The sequence below is a fragment of the Rhea pennata genome, chromosome 1, assembly GCF_028389875.1.
Source record: "Rhea pennata isolate bPtePen1 chromosome 1, bPtePen1.pri, whole genome shotgun sequence".
Classification (NCBI taxonomy): domain Eukaryota; kingdom Metazoa; phylum Chordata; class Aves; order Rheiformes; family Rheidae; genus Rhea; species Rhea pennata.
In genome coordinates this window covers 214,161,717-214,177,958 of record NC_084663.1, presented here as the reverse complement: position 1 = coordinate 214,177,958, position 16,242 = coordinate 214,161,717, and the positions used below count along the sequence as shown (strand labels likewise).

Below are 16,242 nucleotides of genomic sequence, written 5' to 3'. Positions count from 1 at the left end.
TCAGATTTGGTGTAAGTGGGTGTAAACCAAGGGTAGTGTTTAAAGCCTGGGAGAAAATCCCTGTAGGGTCCTAGAGGTCGTGTTCTGCGTACTGCTGCTGTACTGGAATTTCACAGCTGCTTGGTGCCTCAGTTTCCCCATCAGTGCCCAGGAGGAAAGACTATGAGCTGCTCCAAGGCTCTTTAATGCTTTTATTGTTTTTTATCGGCGTTTTCACAGTATCTCCCCTTCTCTGCTCTCACCAGAGATCAACAACGGTGTGGAGAACACGGATGAACTGTCGCTCTGCTCTGAGAACGGCTACTCCAATGAGATGGTGACCCCCACAGATCATCGGGACACCAAATTGCGGATGAACTGAGGAGCTCGGACCCAACGCCGCAGCTTGGCCAGCTCCCCGCGTTCCCTTGGGCTCCGAGAGCCGTGCTCTCCTGCCTGCTCCGGGATGGGAACCTTTGAGGAACTGCTGGTTGGGCAGACACCCCTTCCCGTTCTCCCATCGGCAGCCACTCCACCTCCCTGGTTGTGAGGTTGTGGGGCTTTTTTGTAAATATGTAGAAAGTCCAATTTTTTTGTCTTTTTTGAGTGTATCTGTTTTTCCAGGGCATAAATGGAAATACCTTGTTCATTAAATCATCCACCTTATGGCTGAAGTTATTTGAATCTTGACATAACAGCCTTGGGGAGCCCGGGGAAAGCAGGTGGGACGTGACTCCCCTTTCTCTCCCCGCTCGACTCCACTCCTTTCCTTGGTGCAACGACTGTGTAGCTGAACTCTGTTTAAAACGTACATTGTGAAGTTCTTGTGAAATGTTGTTTTTATTCTTATTTTGTTTTTTGTTGTTGTGTTTTGTTTTTTTTTCCCCCCTTCCTGGGCAATGAAGTTTTAGCTCTACTTTAACAGGAGGCTGTTTGGAGGCGAGAGAAGATAGCGCTGCTCTTCCCTGCTGAAGTTCAGAGCTGGGGGAGGAATTGCACTGGCTTGTTCGTTTGGGCACTTTCTCCCTGTTCTGTCCCCCTTTCCCAAAACAATGATTTCAGGAGAATGGCCTTTTTGGAGAAAAATGACCAGTCGCAGTTTTAAGGCAAATGGCTGTAAACTGGTATCCACTGGCAGCAATGATTTGATTTCTTTTTTTTTTTTTTTTTTTTCCCTCTCCCTTGGGCTCTATCAAGAGCCCTGATGGCTTGCAAAAAGCAATGCCGTGGGTGCCACCACTGCTCAGAGATCTGGCTAAAGTGCCTGCCACTTCAAGTGGCATTTGCAGTCACTCCTGGCTTTGCCTGTCCTTGCACCTGCCGAAGAAGAGGTGACATTACAGTGCGAGCTTGTGCCTTTTGGGGCCCAGCCAGGAGGATTGAAGGATTTGTAAATAGTTTGGCAGGGGAAATGACCTAGGAAAATAATTTATTCCCTCAAGGAGGCCTTATCTCCTTGCTTTCAAAGCAGAATGTTCTCGAGGCTGCATGTTAGTGTCCTCCAAAGGAGTGGCAGTCTTGCAGCAGATGCTGAGGGGCTTATGAAGGCGAGAGCTCTCATCAGCATTTTTCCAAAGCAAGGGGCTATAAACCAAAATCCTAGACCAGAGATTTAAAAAAACAAAACAAAACAAAAAAAACCCGCAGAAACTAAGTAGATTACAATTGCGTTTTTCCCCTTCTTGCAAGAGCCTGCAGCTCTCTGCTCTTCAAGGCCTTGCTGAGAGGAGCCTGTTTTTGGGTCGCTTTGCTGTTCACACGGAGCCGGTTCCCAAGGCAGCTGGAGCCAGCCAAAAGGCTGCCGTTGGCGTGAATAGGTTTTGGCTTGTTCCCCACATCCTTCTGCTGTTGGATAGTTTCTTTCCTTGCTGCATCGCGGTTGACATGATGTGCAATATGAGAAGTCCCATTGATCACGGGCTTCCTTTGAAGTTTGGCGTGCACTGCCTTGAAAATGTGGGGAAGTACAAAAGCCGCTTCCTATGGAAGGAGCGGGAGCCAAGGCCGAGGCTCGGGGCACTGGCAGAGCCGGGGTTTCTCTGCAGAGCCTGTGCAGCTGAAGGAGGTGACCTTGCGGAAGAGAGGAGTGTTTCTGGGGTGCTGACGTGCATCGCGTTGGACACCAAATGCAGGTTTGGTATAGCCAGAAACAAGACGTAATGCAAGTTCTTATCACGGCAGCACTGCACTGCTAATTTTTTAGCTGTAATCCAATGGTGTTTGGAAATCCCAGTCTAACGCTTAGTGCAGAAGAACTGGAGGCGAAACTGGCCAACTTAGCTGTGTGAAGGAAATGAAATGAAATGTCAAAGTGACAGAAGAAGAACGCTCTTACTACTAATGCAAGCAAGTCATTAAACCTTAATTGTGATGCTGTAGTGTGCACACCCTAAGCAGTGCAAATCAAGACTTTAAATCATTCATATCTGCCATGGGTTTTTATTTTTTTCATGAATGTAGGTGGACAAAGACCCCAGTTCGTGCTCCCTCTTACCTTCCTAGTACACTGTCCTTTCGTATGGTACTCTTTCAAGCCTGTGGGAAAAAAAAAAGTGATTTTTTTTTCCTGCAGAACTGCAAGATTTTGGTGGAATTGAAGGCCTTTGAGAACAAGTTGCTTCTCCCTTAAATGTGGTGCTGTATTGAAACATTCCTGGCAGATTGTCATTGCCAAGTGAGAGACTTTGTTAAATCTTGGCATCTGTTGATAGTCACCTGCATGTTCTGTTCTTATCCTGGAAGATGATTTTATTGAAAGGTCAAGTGCTTAAAAGCTTGGAAGAGTAAAAAGCAATCCAATGAAGAGTTGCTGACTTTTTTTTTTTTTTTTTTTTTTTACAGTGAGACCCAAACCTTATGTATAATGCACTGACTGTTACTGCTATCATCCTGAAGATTTGCTACCTTTTTTTTTTAAGAAAAAAAAAAAAAAAAAAAAAAGATGAGACTTTTTTGATGAAAATAGAGCTAGACCAAAATAAACTCTGCAATGCTCTGTGAAATAAACTGTCGGTATTCCCCTGCCGCTCTGTGATGGTGTTGTGTGTTTGGGGCTTGTTTGCAACGTGGCAGTGCTTTGCTCACTGCATCGTTGGCGTTGATCTTCTCCCCATGTTTCTCATTGCCCATGCTTTGTGGGGGTCGCACAGGTCCTTTTGGGAGAGGAACTGCACAAAGGAGCTTTTGAAGATCCCCACTTCCATCCAGATTTTATACAATAGTAGCTGGGAAGCAGTTGAGTGGGGTGGAGATGACTCTGCAGAGCTCTGTCTTGAACAGTAACTATAGAAATAAATGTTCACTGCTTGTGGCCACAGGGCAGGGGCAATGGTGCACCCATATAGCTGATCAGGCAGCAGTTTTAAACCAAACCGGAGTAAGCAATTTATTTTTAACATGCGCTATGCAAGTGGTTGCCCCAGGGTATTGTGAAGACCAAAAGCATAAGCAGGTTCAAAGAAGCATAAATGACTCATGTGCCTGTTAGCAGCTATTAAACCCAGCAGTCCAGCTGCAGCTTCCAGCTTGGGAAGTCCCTAGCAGCTCTTTGCTGAACATACTGTGCTCCAGGATCCGCTCCTAGCTGTGGTCGGAGGATGCTTTTGGTGAGGAGGGGATCTGATTTGAGCCACATGGCAGTTCTTATGGATTCTTCATTGTTAAATTGCTGTTTTCTGCAGCCTGTGAAGGGCTGCATTTAGTTGATAGTATTTGCTTTAATCCCTTTCATCGCTCTCACCAATTGGTGATGGATGGTCATGAATTTGACTGCCTTCAGGAACGTACAATTTGTGTGTTTAAAAAAGCCGTTGGGGAGAGGGTAAAGCTCCTGATATCCCCTAGTACAGAGTAATTTGTAACTGGGTGCTGTTATTGCTGTTCCCTAGTGAAAGATACTGGAAAGCTGAAAGAAGAGAAATGAAAGTCATGTTGGCTGCATTTATATTATTCAGATAAAAAAGCTGAGGATTAGTCTCTGGGCAGTGAGCCCAAATGGCTTGGGGCAGCCAACTTTGATGTCATTTAACTCTTTCTGCCCCTCTAAAACTGCCCTCATGTATAAGAGCTCAGCAGTGCAGCTGAGTTAGTTCTAGTGTCTGGGAACCTTCCTAACCCTTTAAATTTGCTAGGAGAGTTGCAGTCTTGAAGTCTGGGAAGTGGTGCTGATGTGACCATGCCCTAGGCCTATGCAGGCGCCTGCCCTAAGAAGGAGCTCTCTCAGATCAGCCTAACCCTTAATGTGGTGCAGTGTTCAGGAGCTTGGCAAAGTTCAAACTGGAAAACGAGAAGTCAGGCTGCAACGTGAACCGAAGATGAGATGTGAGAGTGAAGGCTGGTTCCTTGTCCTGTTGGCTCCTAGAGCAAAGCAATGTCTTTTCAGCTGGAGCACTAGAACAAATGTTGAGCTCAATGCAGGTAGTGACAATAGATGAAACTAGGCTTTTTCCTCATAAGCCTCTCTTGTTTTCTCCATTTTCTCCTTCCAGAGGCCTATTTCTGCTCTAGATGCTTCTCTGATGCCTTAATCTATTTGATTCTCATGCTTCAATCTCTTTTCCAGGTTGCTATTGATTACCTGCTATTGATTACCCTTCGCTTTTGTTAACCAGCTGGGATAGTGTCTTGACACACTCTGTGGTGAGGTGGAGCTGCAGATGATGGTGCATGGATAGATGTCCCGGACAGGATGTGTTTCCTTTTCTCAGAGCATGAGGTTGGCAGTGCAGACCACAATGTGATTAAGTCTGGTCACCACCTCCCTTGTTTCTCAGTTACCTTAGTTATCTGGTTTATCAGAAGCTCTAGCCTTTCTTCTTGGCTTTTCCACTCTTTTCTCCTCTTTTTCTCTTCAGCTTAGCCACATCCCTTCTCCTTCCTTTTCCTTCCTCCTCCAAGCACACACTGTTCCTTCCAGTTGCATGCTCTGGAGTTAGCAGTACAACCTATCATGATGACTGCACTTTCCCTGCAGGTTCCTGAAGTTCCTGGACAGTTTCCATTTCCTGGAAGTTTCCATTTTCATCTTTTTAATGCTTGTGGCTTTGCACTTAATGACTTTTGTGGGTCACCTGCCAAGGGCTGGGTATTTTTAATGTGAAGAAGAGATTTTATAGAACTCTTAGTGGTGCACTTTTCAGTGTCTGCATCTACCCTGGGGAGGAGATCCAGGGTACCTGGAGGGGAAGGGATGAGAGGGTGGGCTGCTGCCTCTGCACAAAGCATCCTTCCTCCAGCGCTGTCTGGCAGATCCCTCGTTCAAATGCTCACATGTCCTTATGCAGCCCTCTGGGATGCTTAATACCCTAGTTTCACAGAAGATGACCACCAGTCTGGGTTGTAGCTCTCACAGGGGGACGGGCACTTTGGGGCACAGTGGCATCTCATGGGGAGATCCAGGGCCAAGTGCAGTGTAGTCTGGCTCTAGTAATCTTAGTAGGAGGCTGCGTATGGGCAACAGGGAGAGCTGCACCCTAGAAAACCTTCTCATTGCAGTCACTTTGTGTATTTACAGCATCTTGTTAGCTTTGCCCTCTGTAGCTACAGCCCCCTGCCTGAAGCTGAGGATGGGCTTTGAACATATCAGTAGCACCATGCACTGTTGTTGCAAAGAAGACAGCCTTGCATGCTCACTGAAGGGTTCCTCATGTTCCCCCATGCTCAGGAAACCTGCTTGTTGTGCTCTGTGGGGCAGGGTCAGCACTGTGCTGCTGTTTGGCCTGGTGGCCCTGCTCCCAGTGATCTCTACACAGAGAAAAATCAGGTCTGAGGCCACCCTGTGTGGCCAGACACCCCAAGCTCCACGTGTGCCTGGCTACGGCGGAAGCCCTGGCTAGTGCTGCCTGGCAGTGCTGATGCCGTCCCAGCGGAAGATCCTAAGAACAAATCCTTCCTCCGTCCCATTGCACAGGCTGGGAAACCACAGGCTCTTTCTAGGTTGCTGGTGATTCATATGCAAATGGTGGGAGCAAGTAGGATGCCAGCTTGTGCCCAGTGCCTGGGTGATGGGACACTGAGCCAGTCAGCAAATGTGGCTGTGGTGCCTCAGCAGAGGGATGGTTTCACTGGGTTGACAACACACAGAGTTTGGTTATTACTGATATTTCCCTGCTGCCTATCATGAAATCATAGAGGTTGTTCAAACCAATGCTGAGTAAGAGAGGGAAGGTGGTCTGTGTCACACTACGGTTTTTGACAGCCTTCAGGACAGCGGTTACTTTGTGGGGCAAATACCAGCTTCCCAAGGGCTTCTTTGATTCCTGCTACCAGCATTTAAAAATCCAGCCAACTGTTGGGATGGGGTTGCAGAAGAGGGTGTGGAAAACCACATGGGGCAAATCTCTTCTGTTCTCGTCTTCCTCATGGACCTAATTACCACATGTTAACGAGAGGCTTAGCCGCTCTTCCCTGTTCCAATCCATTCCTGCTCCGGGTGCCTTTCTGCTCAAAAAGCCATATTTTATTTATCCTCTTTAGTGTGGTTTTCAGAAAGCCGGAGACTCTATCAAATGAATCGTTCCACCTGGACTCCAGTTTGCTCTCCAGATGGCTCAGTCCTCTTAAGCTGCCCTGGTGTGATATATTTTTTTTTCCTAAGCCGCTATGGGTTTTCCCTGCGTCCTGGCTCCTCCCTGGCTGGCTGTTATTGACAGCTGCATGGCTAATGCCCTGTAGCTCTCCAGCATGTCATTCAGGAGAAACAAAAGCAGATTTCTCCCCCACCTCTCTGGCAGTGAGGATAAAGGGGATGCTTTTGTGCTTCCTGAAGCACTGCTGGAGAAGAGCTGAGCATGCCTTAGGGCTGCAACCTGCCTCCGTGCAGAGCCCCAACACGAATGTGAACTCTCCGAGAGGGAAGCTGAAGCTTTTCTAGGTCTCGCCTGGAGGACGTGACCTGCTGGCCAGGTAACATTTGACTTCTCATTTGACTTCTTTCGCTAGCGTTTGTGGAAGCATAGCCAGAAAAATAAAGCCATCGCTGTGGGACTCGGATGGAGAGGGTGATCCAGAGAGGGGATGACCCGTGGTGAAGAAAACCCAGTTCCTCCTCATCCTCAGTATCGCTTGCCCTGTGGGTAGACAGGAGGGCTGCGAGCTGTGCAGAGGTGTCTGGCTTACTCCAGGAAGGGTGACAGGGGGGTCTTTTTGTATGGAGGTCAGCCCCAGCTGTTTCTTCCCAGCACCAAGCCTTGCGGAGCTGCGAGTGACCCTGACGGCTTGGAAATGCGAGCAGATCAGGGAGAGAAGTGTGGACAGAGACGTATTTGTCTTTGTCAGAGATGCGTGAGCCTGCAAACTGCAGAGCTTGCCGTACTCTGTGCGGAAGGCATCTCTAGAGACATGTCTTTGTTGTAACTTCTCTAAATCACTTCAGCCTGGCTAAGAGCTGCATAGACCCGAGGCCTGTCAGTGGCGTTTGGGGTGGCTGGAGTTTCACCCACCCCTCCAGGGTTTCTTAGATATTTATGTAGTGCTGGTCATGCTGCTTTAACTTCTGTTCAAGTCTCTGCAGCACCCCCGTGACAGAGGCAGAGCTGCTTTCCCTACTGCTGAGGGATTTTTGGAGACACAAAGGAAATGGTGACACTTCCTTGGGGTGTAGGGGTGGGAAAAGGATCCCAAGGACCAGACCTGACTGTCCTACACCCAGCTATCCCAGTAAGGTGCAGCTAGGATGTGTCCTCTGGAGTATGGGAGAATCTGAGCACTTCTGGAGGTCTGAGCCCCAAAGAGTCCCCAAACTAGGCTCTTTGCTGTTACTAAGCCTTGGAAAAGCAACCTAAAACTTGCACAATGAAGGCTGGAGCCATAATCAGGCATCTCTGTCCACTCCCAAGCCTGGAGTCCTCTGTCGGACACCCCTACTGACACCACCCTCTCCAAGAGCGGTGCTGGGTATCTGCCCTGCTTTAACACATAGTTGGTGGCATCGCTGTGCCCCACTTATTTCAAGTCCAGATGGGAGTGCAGCTGGGTAGGTGATCAGGGATCCACGCTCAATCCTCTACTTCCATCCCCCATGGGGAGCTGGGTCTGTGCACTGGTGACGGACCAGACCCAGCTTTTGGGCAGAACTGGAGGAAATGGGGCAGAGCAGAAGTACTGGGGGGAATCTAGGACTGTGAAAGCAGCTGCAGAGGATTTAGAAATCATAGTTTGGGGTCTCTGGCTCACTTGCCATCGTCAAAGATGGTCGGTTCTTGTTGCTATTTCAGTGCCGTGATACTCCTCTGATTTTCAGACCCCCACACCCCACCCCAGCGGGGAGAGGTCTTTTCCCCCAGGGATAAGCAACATAGGGGCTCCCGGCTATTCTTCCCAGGTTGTGCTGCTTGCCTCCTTGACCCATCTGAGCAGTGATCGCCTGTTTGGATGTACAACCGTTTACAGCCTCCAGGCTGAGCATGTGACTTTTAAAGTCACCCGGAGAACAAATCTAGCAGAAAGGTATACACAGGCAGGCATCACCCTTGCCTTTGGGCAGCTAATTTCGTAAGTACCTTTGGCAAATCTCAGTCTCACATGCTTACCTCTGGATTTTTCACTGGAATAAGACTTCTGGGGAAATATGGTGGATACGAAAAGTCAAAATTCTGCATTGTTCATGGCTGGGCTATACCATGGAGCTTTAGTGTCTGGCAGAGTGGATAAATCAGCCAACAAAAGTGGCAAAACGTCAGCAAAAAAAGGAAAGGGTAATGAGGTGTTAGTTAGAGGGTCTGATTTGGTTTCCCTCTCTGACAACAGCCTTTCTATGTGACCTTAGGAAACAGTCACATATCCTCTGTGCTGTCAGTGCAGTCACACTTTCCACTTGCAGCTTTCCACTACATAGTGGAAAACCCGACTGTCCATTTGGACAGGGTAAACTGGGTTTATATATCCCACTTCTCTCATAATGATGTTGGCCCTGAGCTGATCCTGGAAACCTAGTAGCTTGATGTGTTTACATCTAAGCTCAGGATCCTTGCTGGGTTGAGTGGGCCCTTGTGGAGCTGGCTTAGGAGTTCCCATGACACACCTGGTTTTCAAGGTAACATTCTCCTCAGTCATGATTACCGTATATCCCCTCCTATCCTTCAGTGGCAGAAGCAGTGTCCATTGATTGTAGGTAAAGTAGACAAAGGTACCAGCAGGGTATCATGAAGTACAGCATAGGCTGGGCAGGGCAACTGCCTAAGGAGAAAATATCTCCTAAAATAAGAAGAGGTTGGTCTAATGGGATGGAACTGGGTGGGAAATATCCTGGTACACATCACAGTGCTGTGTGGTTTGGAGGAAATGTTTCATTGCTGAGGATGAGCTGTGGGTCAGGATGAAGGGGCAGAGTTTGGTTATACTTTGCCTGGAAGCTGTACTTCCTCGTGGAACTGAGGCACATCACAAACCCATGATGGATATTGTAGCTAAGTATTTTAATAAGCATATTGTTCTTCTCTTGTCTCCTTCACTCCTTCTCGATCAGGATGCATCGACTGATGAAAGAAGAATCAAGTTACAGAACAAGCAGCCTGGAAAATGCATCTCGGGACTCAAGCAAAGAAAAGCTGCACATGAAGCTCTGCAGTGGGTCCTGCCATGCTGAGCAAATCCTTCAGACACTAAACTCCTACCGACAAAGTGGCATCTTTACAGATGTGGTGCTGTTGATTGACGGACAAGAATTCCCCTGTCATCGGGCCACTTTGTCAGCCAACAGCACATATTTCCGGGCCATGTTTGGTAGCAATCTCAAGGAAGGCCACCAGGATATCATCAGCATCCAGAAGATTTCTGCTTCAACCATGTCTCTCCTTCTCGACTATATGTATGGGGGGAATATCATCATTCAAGAGGACAATGTTGAAGACATCTTGGAACTATCTGACTTGCTGCAGATCTCCAAGCTCAGAGATGCTTGTGTCACCTTCCTTGAAGGTCAGCTTCACCCATGCAATTGCCTGGGCATCATGAAGTTTGCCGATTCATTCTCTATCACTTCCCTGACAGAGAAGAGCAAGAGGTTCATGCTGGAGTGTTTTGTGGAGGTGTCATGTCATGAAGAGTTCCTGGAGATGGGGGTGAAGGAGCTGGTTGAATATCTTTCCAGTGAGCAGCTGGTGGTCCCCAAGGAGGAAGTGGTCTTTGAAGCAGTGATGCGCTGGGTACGGCATGATATACCTGTTCGGAAGGGAGCGTTGAAGGAACTCCTTGAGCATGTGCGTCTGCCCCTACTTGATCCCACGTACTTCCTGGAGAAGGTGGAAATGGACGGACTCATCCAGGACTCAAAGGAGTGCATTCCTCTACTACATGAGGCACGCAAGTACTACATCCTTGGGAATGAGGTCAGCTTTTTGCGATCAAGGCCCAGAAGGTAAAAGCCAGCACCTTCTTCCCTAGACCTGTATGACCTATGTTCAGGAGGGGAGGGTTCTTGGGTTTTTCTAGGTTTTTCTGGCTTAAGATTTTCTTTCACATTTATTTGGAAACCTTTTGCTTTAGCAGTATGTTAATATGAGGAACCTAGCTTTACAGCAAGACTGAATGAGATACTTTGGCCTCTGGTACTGTAGTGACTCTGGCTCAGAATCAGAGGAACCCTACTTTTCCTGTGCTTTTGCAATTCTACTTAGAGTGCAGGGAGATTTCTTTACAACAGCAGTCATGCTACTGGAGATCACCTGAGGCTTAGAGTGCTATAAAGAGGAAGCAAACAATCTTGCACTTTTGAAATCTGTGTTTTGATGTGAAATTTTTTCCAAAAGTTAATTTATGACAGAAAAAGGCAATAGTGGTGATTTTTTGAAGCATTTTTTTTACCTTTTTCAAACTAAAGAGTGGATAAAAAAGATATTTACATTTTAAATTAAAACGTAAAAGAAGAGGTCATGTTTCTGCTATTTTCTTTTCATCCTGGACAGAAAGGAATGGTAGTAATTGGCTATAAGGGCAGATAGATGAGAATGCACCCAGATCTGCAGTCTCACAGTGATCAGCTTAGGCGAATGTGGTTTTCCAACTCCTCAAGTCAGCTCTGGTCATAAAGCAGCATAGAAGCTTTTTTTGTAACATGAGCACAAGCTGATGAGTCATGCTAGATCTCAGCTCCCCACAGAGCCAAATTAGGTGTCCCTGGGGTATGTTCTTGCAACCAGGAGTGCTAAAGTCACCATGAAGAAGCACCAGGAAGTGTGGTGACATTGACGCTTGTCACCTTAGCTCAAAGCCAACCTGTTAATTTTGGTCTGGCTCCTGTAAAGCTGTTCAGGTGCCTGCCCTGAGCCCTAACTTGTGGAAAGGGTCACATGAGTATGACCTATCATGAAGTGACTCTACTGCTCTGACTCAAATAGTACTGGAAACCCTGCTCTCATAGCTTTCATAAGGCCACCAGCACAGGCCTTGCTCAAGTTGCTTCACTTGTTTCACTTGTGACCTCCCTACTTCCCAAATGGAGGCATTGGAGATAGTTGCTTGGCTTAAAGGGCTCTTGTGAAGTTTACATTAATGCGTGCAAAACTTTTTTGTTAGCAAGGTGTGCTCTGGACATGCTGCGGTGGGTGTGCAATGATGCCATCTAAATGCACGTCCAAGCCGTGGGCAGGCAGGCATATTTGTAGCTCTTTATTTCTGGCTGAATTCACCAATGGACTGAGCAGTGGGCTCAGACCTGATTTCCGTTCCCACCTCTGTCACTGGTCTACTCTTATTCTGCCTCTTTTGGTGTTTCCCTCAATATCCCTAGTCTGTCTCCTCCTGGCCATTAGTACAGTGCCTAGCTGACAAGCATTGCTGCGAGGAATTAAGGTTCAGGAGTCTTGTGCTCTCCTGCCCTTTGGCTCAAGGAATCCAGATATTTTGACCTCTCAGTGAAGTGGCCTTGACAGAACACTGAAGGTTGCCTCAAAACACTTCAGAAGTCCCACCCTGGTATTTAGGACATTATTCTGGCGGGGGGGAAGAGGTGATGTGAATCCTCTCCAGCCAAGGTGAGGCTTGAAGCAGGGTCTTCTCTGCACTGAATGCCACAACAGGCCATTATATAAAGAACTGCTCAATAAAAGGGTCTGTGGTGACCAGCTCAAGCAGGTAGACAGCTAAAATTCATGGGAGTAAATGCCACCCTTGGTGGTCACGTTTCACCTCTGTCCTTTTATAGCTTTGGCCGTAATTGAATTGTCTCAGGCTGTACAAACTATGGCAGGGCCCAGGACTGGCCCACAGTCTTTCAAATCCTCTTTCACTCTCCTCCTTCCTCTCTCCTTCCCTCCTGCAGAGTTGTTCCTCTCTCACCACCTACTAGCTAGCAGGATATTCCTTTCCCTGCTGGCTGTCTCATCTGCTTGCTGCTATTACGGCTGAAGAGAGTGAGCTTTCCTGGAAACACTTCTCTCTCCAGGCAGGGAGCTTGTCACAGGCTGTCTGCCAGGAATGGCTTTCCACGCTTGTGGCTACGCCTTGAGGATTAGGCTTGATTGTGCAGATAGAGGGAGGGCAGTGGCAGGACCCAGTCTCACAAAGGGTTTTTAAAGGTCCCTCTCCTTCCGTGTGCATGTTAGACCCCTTCCCACACAAGCTGAGACATGTCTTCGGTTTGCACATGCAGCCAGGAGAGAAAGTGCAGGGGTGAAAAGACTTGCCTAGAAAATCAGTAGTATATGCAGGAAAGAAGCCTACTCTATCCACTGGATGGTGCTGCCAGGATCCTAGATGGGCAGGAGGGGCAGCAGGAAGGAGTGACCTGGCCTGTGGACTTATTCATGCCTGTCTTGGTCCAGGTTCATGGAGATGGCAGAAGTTATCGTCATTATTGGGGGCTGCGATAAGAAAGGCCTTCTGAAGCTGCCCTTCACGGACCTCTATCATCCGAAGAGCAGGCAGTGGACAGCCCTCTCTAGCGTGCCTGGCTATACCAAGTCAGAGTTTGCTGCCTGCACGCTGAAAAATGATGTGTACATATCAGGTGAGATGCCATGGGCCGGCTGGTCCCTCCTCGGTTAGGAAGAGGAGCAGTGAGGCCTCACTTGGACAGCCGTGCCTCAGGTTTGTTCACTGAGGCTTTATTCATGCGCACCCCAGCTGGCAGCAAAGTAACTTCTTCTTGATGAAGCTTATTCTTATGTGATTTAAATTTGGATGTTCCAAGGAACAACTTGACCTTTGTGGGAGGATGGAACTGTTGATAATATTTCTCTCCTGCTTCCCTGGGCATCTGTTAAGTGTTTGTCTCTGGAATGAGCTGGATTTGGTGCATGCAGCCAGATAGGGTTTAACAATGGGTTAACAGATAGGGTTTAACCACCCTCCTTTAACAATGAGGTTTCCTACCTGCTGCTCATTTAAAATGTCCATCAGATGCATCCAGAGTACGGGTGGGAGAAGTGCAGTAAGTGCCTTGAAGTCCAGAGGACATCTCCCTTGGGAAGCTGATTTTACACAACCACAGCCCTGTGGGGAGGAACATTATAAAAAAAACCCTAAAACAGGATTACAGTGAGCAAGTTCTGCTTAGCCAGCTTTTTTAAGGGCACAGACAATCTTCAGGCTTCGTTACATTGAAATAAGAGCACAGACACCTGGCTATCAATAGCCAAAGGAATTGTGCACAAGCTTTCTTATTCACACTGAAAGTGTGTGCGTATGTCTGATAACCAAACCATCTAGCTAGAGGCTACTGTAGAATATAACATTCATTTTGGAAGAAGGAAAGTACTGTGGGTTCCTAGAATTCCTAGCGTACTAGCTGGCTTCCCAACAGCCATATTCTGGTCTACGTTGTTCCATTTCATGGAGAAACTATGGATTATTGTAGTGCAGTGAGGTGATGTCCTTGGGATCCCATTAGCCCTCCATCCCTCTGATTTTCAGGAGGACACATCAGCAGCAATGAGGTTTGGGTGCTGAGCTCCCAGTTGAACGTCTGGATCAAAGTTGCGTGTCTGCAGAAAGGCCGATGGAGGCACAAAATGGCAGCGCTTCAGGGCAAGGTAGGCACTGGCCTTATTTTTTGGAAGAAGTCATGGAGCACTGTCTTCCACATCTCCCACTGCCCGGTATAATACAACGTTGTCACTGTTTGTCTTCTGGGTCATTTAGAGATGATTTTGATGGGGGAGCTACTGCAACATAATTAAGATGTCACTGTTTTCAGTTAAATTTGTGTTGTCACCTGAAGTAGCCACAGATGAAATCTGAAACTCGTAACAATAAGACCTACCATGGGATGGTGCCAGACTTCTGCAGATGACTATATGTAAAGTCTTTGGGTGAAAACTATGCAGTGTGAGGCATTTGAACCTGATGTATCTAGCCGCTGATTCAAGAAGAAGGTTTTACTTTGACATGGTGTCTTTCTTTCTGGACATGTCCTAACCTCAACCCATATACTCTGTGACAGCATAGCCAATTAGGTGAGTCCGTGAGTTTCTAATTAGCTTACTTTGCTCCTTTTGTGGCAGATCTATGCTGTGGGAGGGTTTGATGGTTTTTACCGTCTCTCCAGCGTGGAGTGCTATGACACCTTCTCCAACAGCTGGTCGACCTTGGCCCCGCTGCCTCAAGCTGTGAGCTCAGCGGCCGTGGTCTCCTGTCTCAACAAACTATACGTGCTGGGTGGTGCTGTGGATGACAGCGCAAACACAGACAAGGTATTGTTGACACAAGGGTATGAGAAACAAGATTGATACATGCAGAATAAGCCTTTAGCTAGCCCAAGAGTGGGAGTTATCAGCTTGATGTAGTTCTATTTTTGGACATCGTGCTTTGATAAAGAGGATTCAAGGAAAGGCCAGAAATAAACATCAAAAATGGACAGAGACCAAGAAAACTTGGTCTACTAGGTGATGCAGAGAGAAATGGGGTTGCCTAAGCTAAAAGGAAGTGAGCACAAGTTTTCAAAAAAAAAAAAAAAAAAGCTGCTGCATGAAAGGAAGGAGTTGCATGTTTTTTCACATCATCTGGGATTAGGGTAAGTCATAGATTTAAATGGAAGCTGGTAAGACCAGAGAAGGTAAAAGAAAGGTCTCAGGAGTTCATTGTACATTAGGCATAGTTTCAGTAGAGTCAGTTGTACATGGTCACTGGGTGCTGAAGCGCCCATTTGACGTTCTGTCCCTGTGCACTTTCAATGCTAGTGAGCAGCAATTTCATCCAACCATGGAGATGAGAGAAATTTATATTCCAATAGATGTATTTCTCCTCTCAGGTCCAGTGTTATGATCCAGAGGAGAACAAGTGGACACTCTTGTCCCCTACACCTTTTTACCAGCGGTGCATCAGTGCCGTGTGCTTGGACAACATCATTTATGTTGTAGGTGGACTCCTCAGTAAAATCTTCAGCTATGATCCAAGAAAAGACAGCTGGCGAGATGTGGCCACCCTTCCTGGACCGCTGGTAAGGAAAATTTTTTAGAAAGAAGCTCTGAGCCTTTTCTGTCTGCCAACGGCTAGAAACAGCAAAGGTCACGTTGCCAGCTGGGGCATTTCACCTACTTAAACTCTTGCTGGAAGAGTAAGGTAGTAGCATCTCATATCATTGCAAACTGGAGGAAAAAAATGATGCTCAAGGATCATGATGAAGTAGTTCCCCAAATACCCACAATTCCTAAGAACTGCACTCCACTTTCCCTACCTACCTTCCCTCTCTTTTGTTAGACAGGTGAGATAGGCCAATTGCAATGACTTGCTCCCCTGCTCAGCCCCACTGCATAAAGCTGGAGGGCTGTTCCTAAACTCTTGGGCTTTCCTTTTCTTTTCCAGGAGAGCTGTGGCCTGACAGTGTGTGGAGGGAAGATTTACATCCTGGGTGGCCGAGACGAGAACGGGGAGGGCACAGACAAAGCGTTCGCTTTCGACCCAGCAACAGGGAGCGTGGAGCAGCAGCCTCCACTGCAGCGTTGCACCAGTTATCACGGCTGTGTGACCATCCTGCAACGCATGAACAGATGACCGCGGGGCTTCTACTGCATCTGCCTCCCAGCCAGAGCCTACCGTTGAGACAGTGGCCACCCAGTGTGTGGATGGACAGCCCACCTTCTTTCCTGTGGTATTCCCCTCTACAAGGAAGAATAGTAGCCACTGAAGATGTGCTCCAGGCAGGCCCTAACCAACCTGTTTTGTTTTTACAGACCTGATGACACCAACACTTTTGATGTTGACCTGCGTGCGAGGAGGGGCTGTGCGGGCTGTGTCAAAGTTGCACTACAGACCTTGCTACAGTAGGATCCAAGTGTCATTGCAGCCCCCGAAACTGCTGAACTGGATCTTTACTTAGGTTTTCCTGGC

The 16,242-nt window shown here is 47.5% G+C and overlaps 2 protein-coding genes across 5 annotated transcripts in view; both read left to right on the top strand.

The window, feature by feature from the left end:
- GDPD5 (glycerophosphodiester phosphodiesterase domain containing 5) overlaps nucleotides 1-2,782 on the top strand; it is a 179,172-nt gene extending 176,390 nt beyond the window's left edge. For all 4 annotated transcript variants that reach the window (XM_062567455.1, XM_062567456.1, XM_062567454.1 and 1 more), the window contains exon 16: nucleotides 246-2,782. In XM_062567455.1, coding sequence (XP_062423439.1) covers nucleotides 246-361 — 116 coding nt within the window. In that variant the 3' untranslated portion in view covers nucleotides 362-2,782. The remainder of the gene's footprint in view (nucleotides 1-245) is intronic.
- Nucleotides 2,783-9,443: 6,661 nt separating this feature from the next.
- KLHL35 (kelch like family member 35) lies at nucleotides 9,444-15,906 on the top strand. Its single transcript, XM_062578331.1, has 6 exons — nucleotides 9,444-10,333; nucleotides 12,738-12,922; nucleotides 13,828-13,946; nucleotides 14,418-14,606; nucleotides 15,164-15,352; nucleotides 15,718-15,906. Exons 1-6 carry the CDS (start codon nucleotides 9,444-9,446, stop codon nucleotides 15,904-15,906), a joined length of 1,761 nt encoding a protein of 586 aa, XP_062434315.1.
- Nucleotides 15,907-16,242: the final 336 nt, after the last annotated feature.

What these genes read in the sequence shown, in the direction of transcription:
- KLHL35 (XM_062578331.1), top strand. Translation starts at nt 9,444, where the DNA reads ATGCATCGACTGATGAAAGAAGAATCAAGTTACAGAACAAGCAGCCTG. An exon ending in TGGCAGCGCTTCAGGGCAAG is followed by an intron (nt 13,947 to 14,417) that starts GTAGGCACTGGC and finishes CTTTTGTGGCAG; the next exon opens with ATCTATGCTGTGGGAGGGTT. An exon ending in ACAGCGCAAACACAGACAAG is followed by an intron (nt 14,607 to 15,163) that starts GTATTGTTGACA and finishes TTCTCCTCTCAG; the next exon opens with GTCCAGTGTTATGATCCAGA.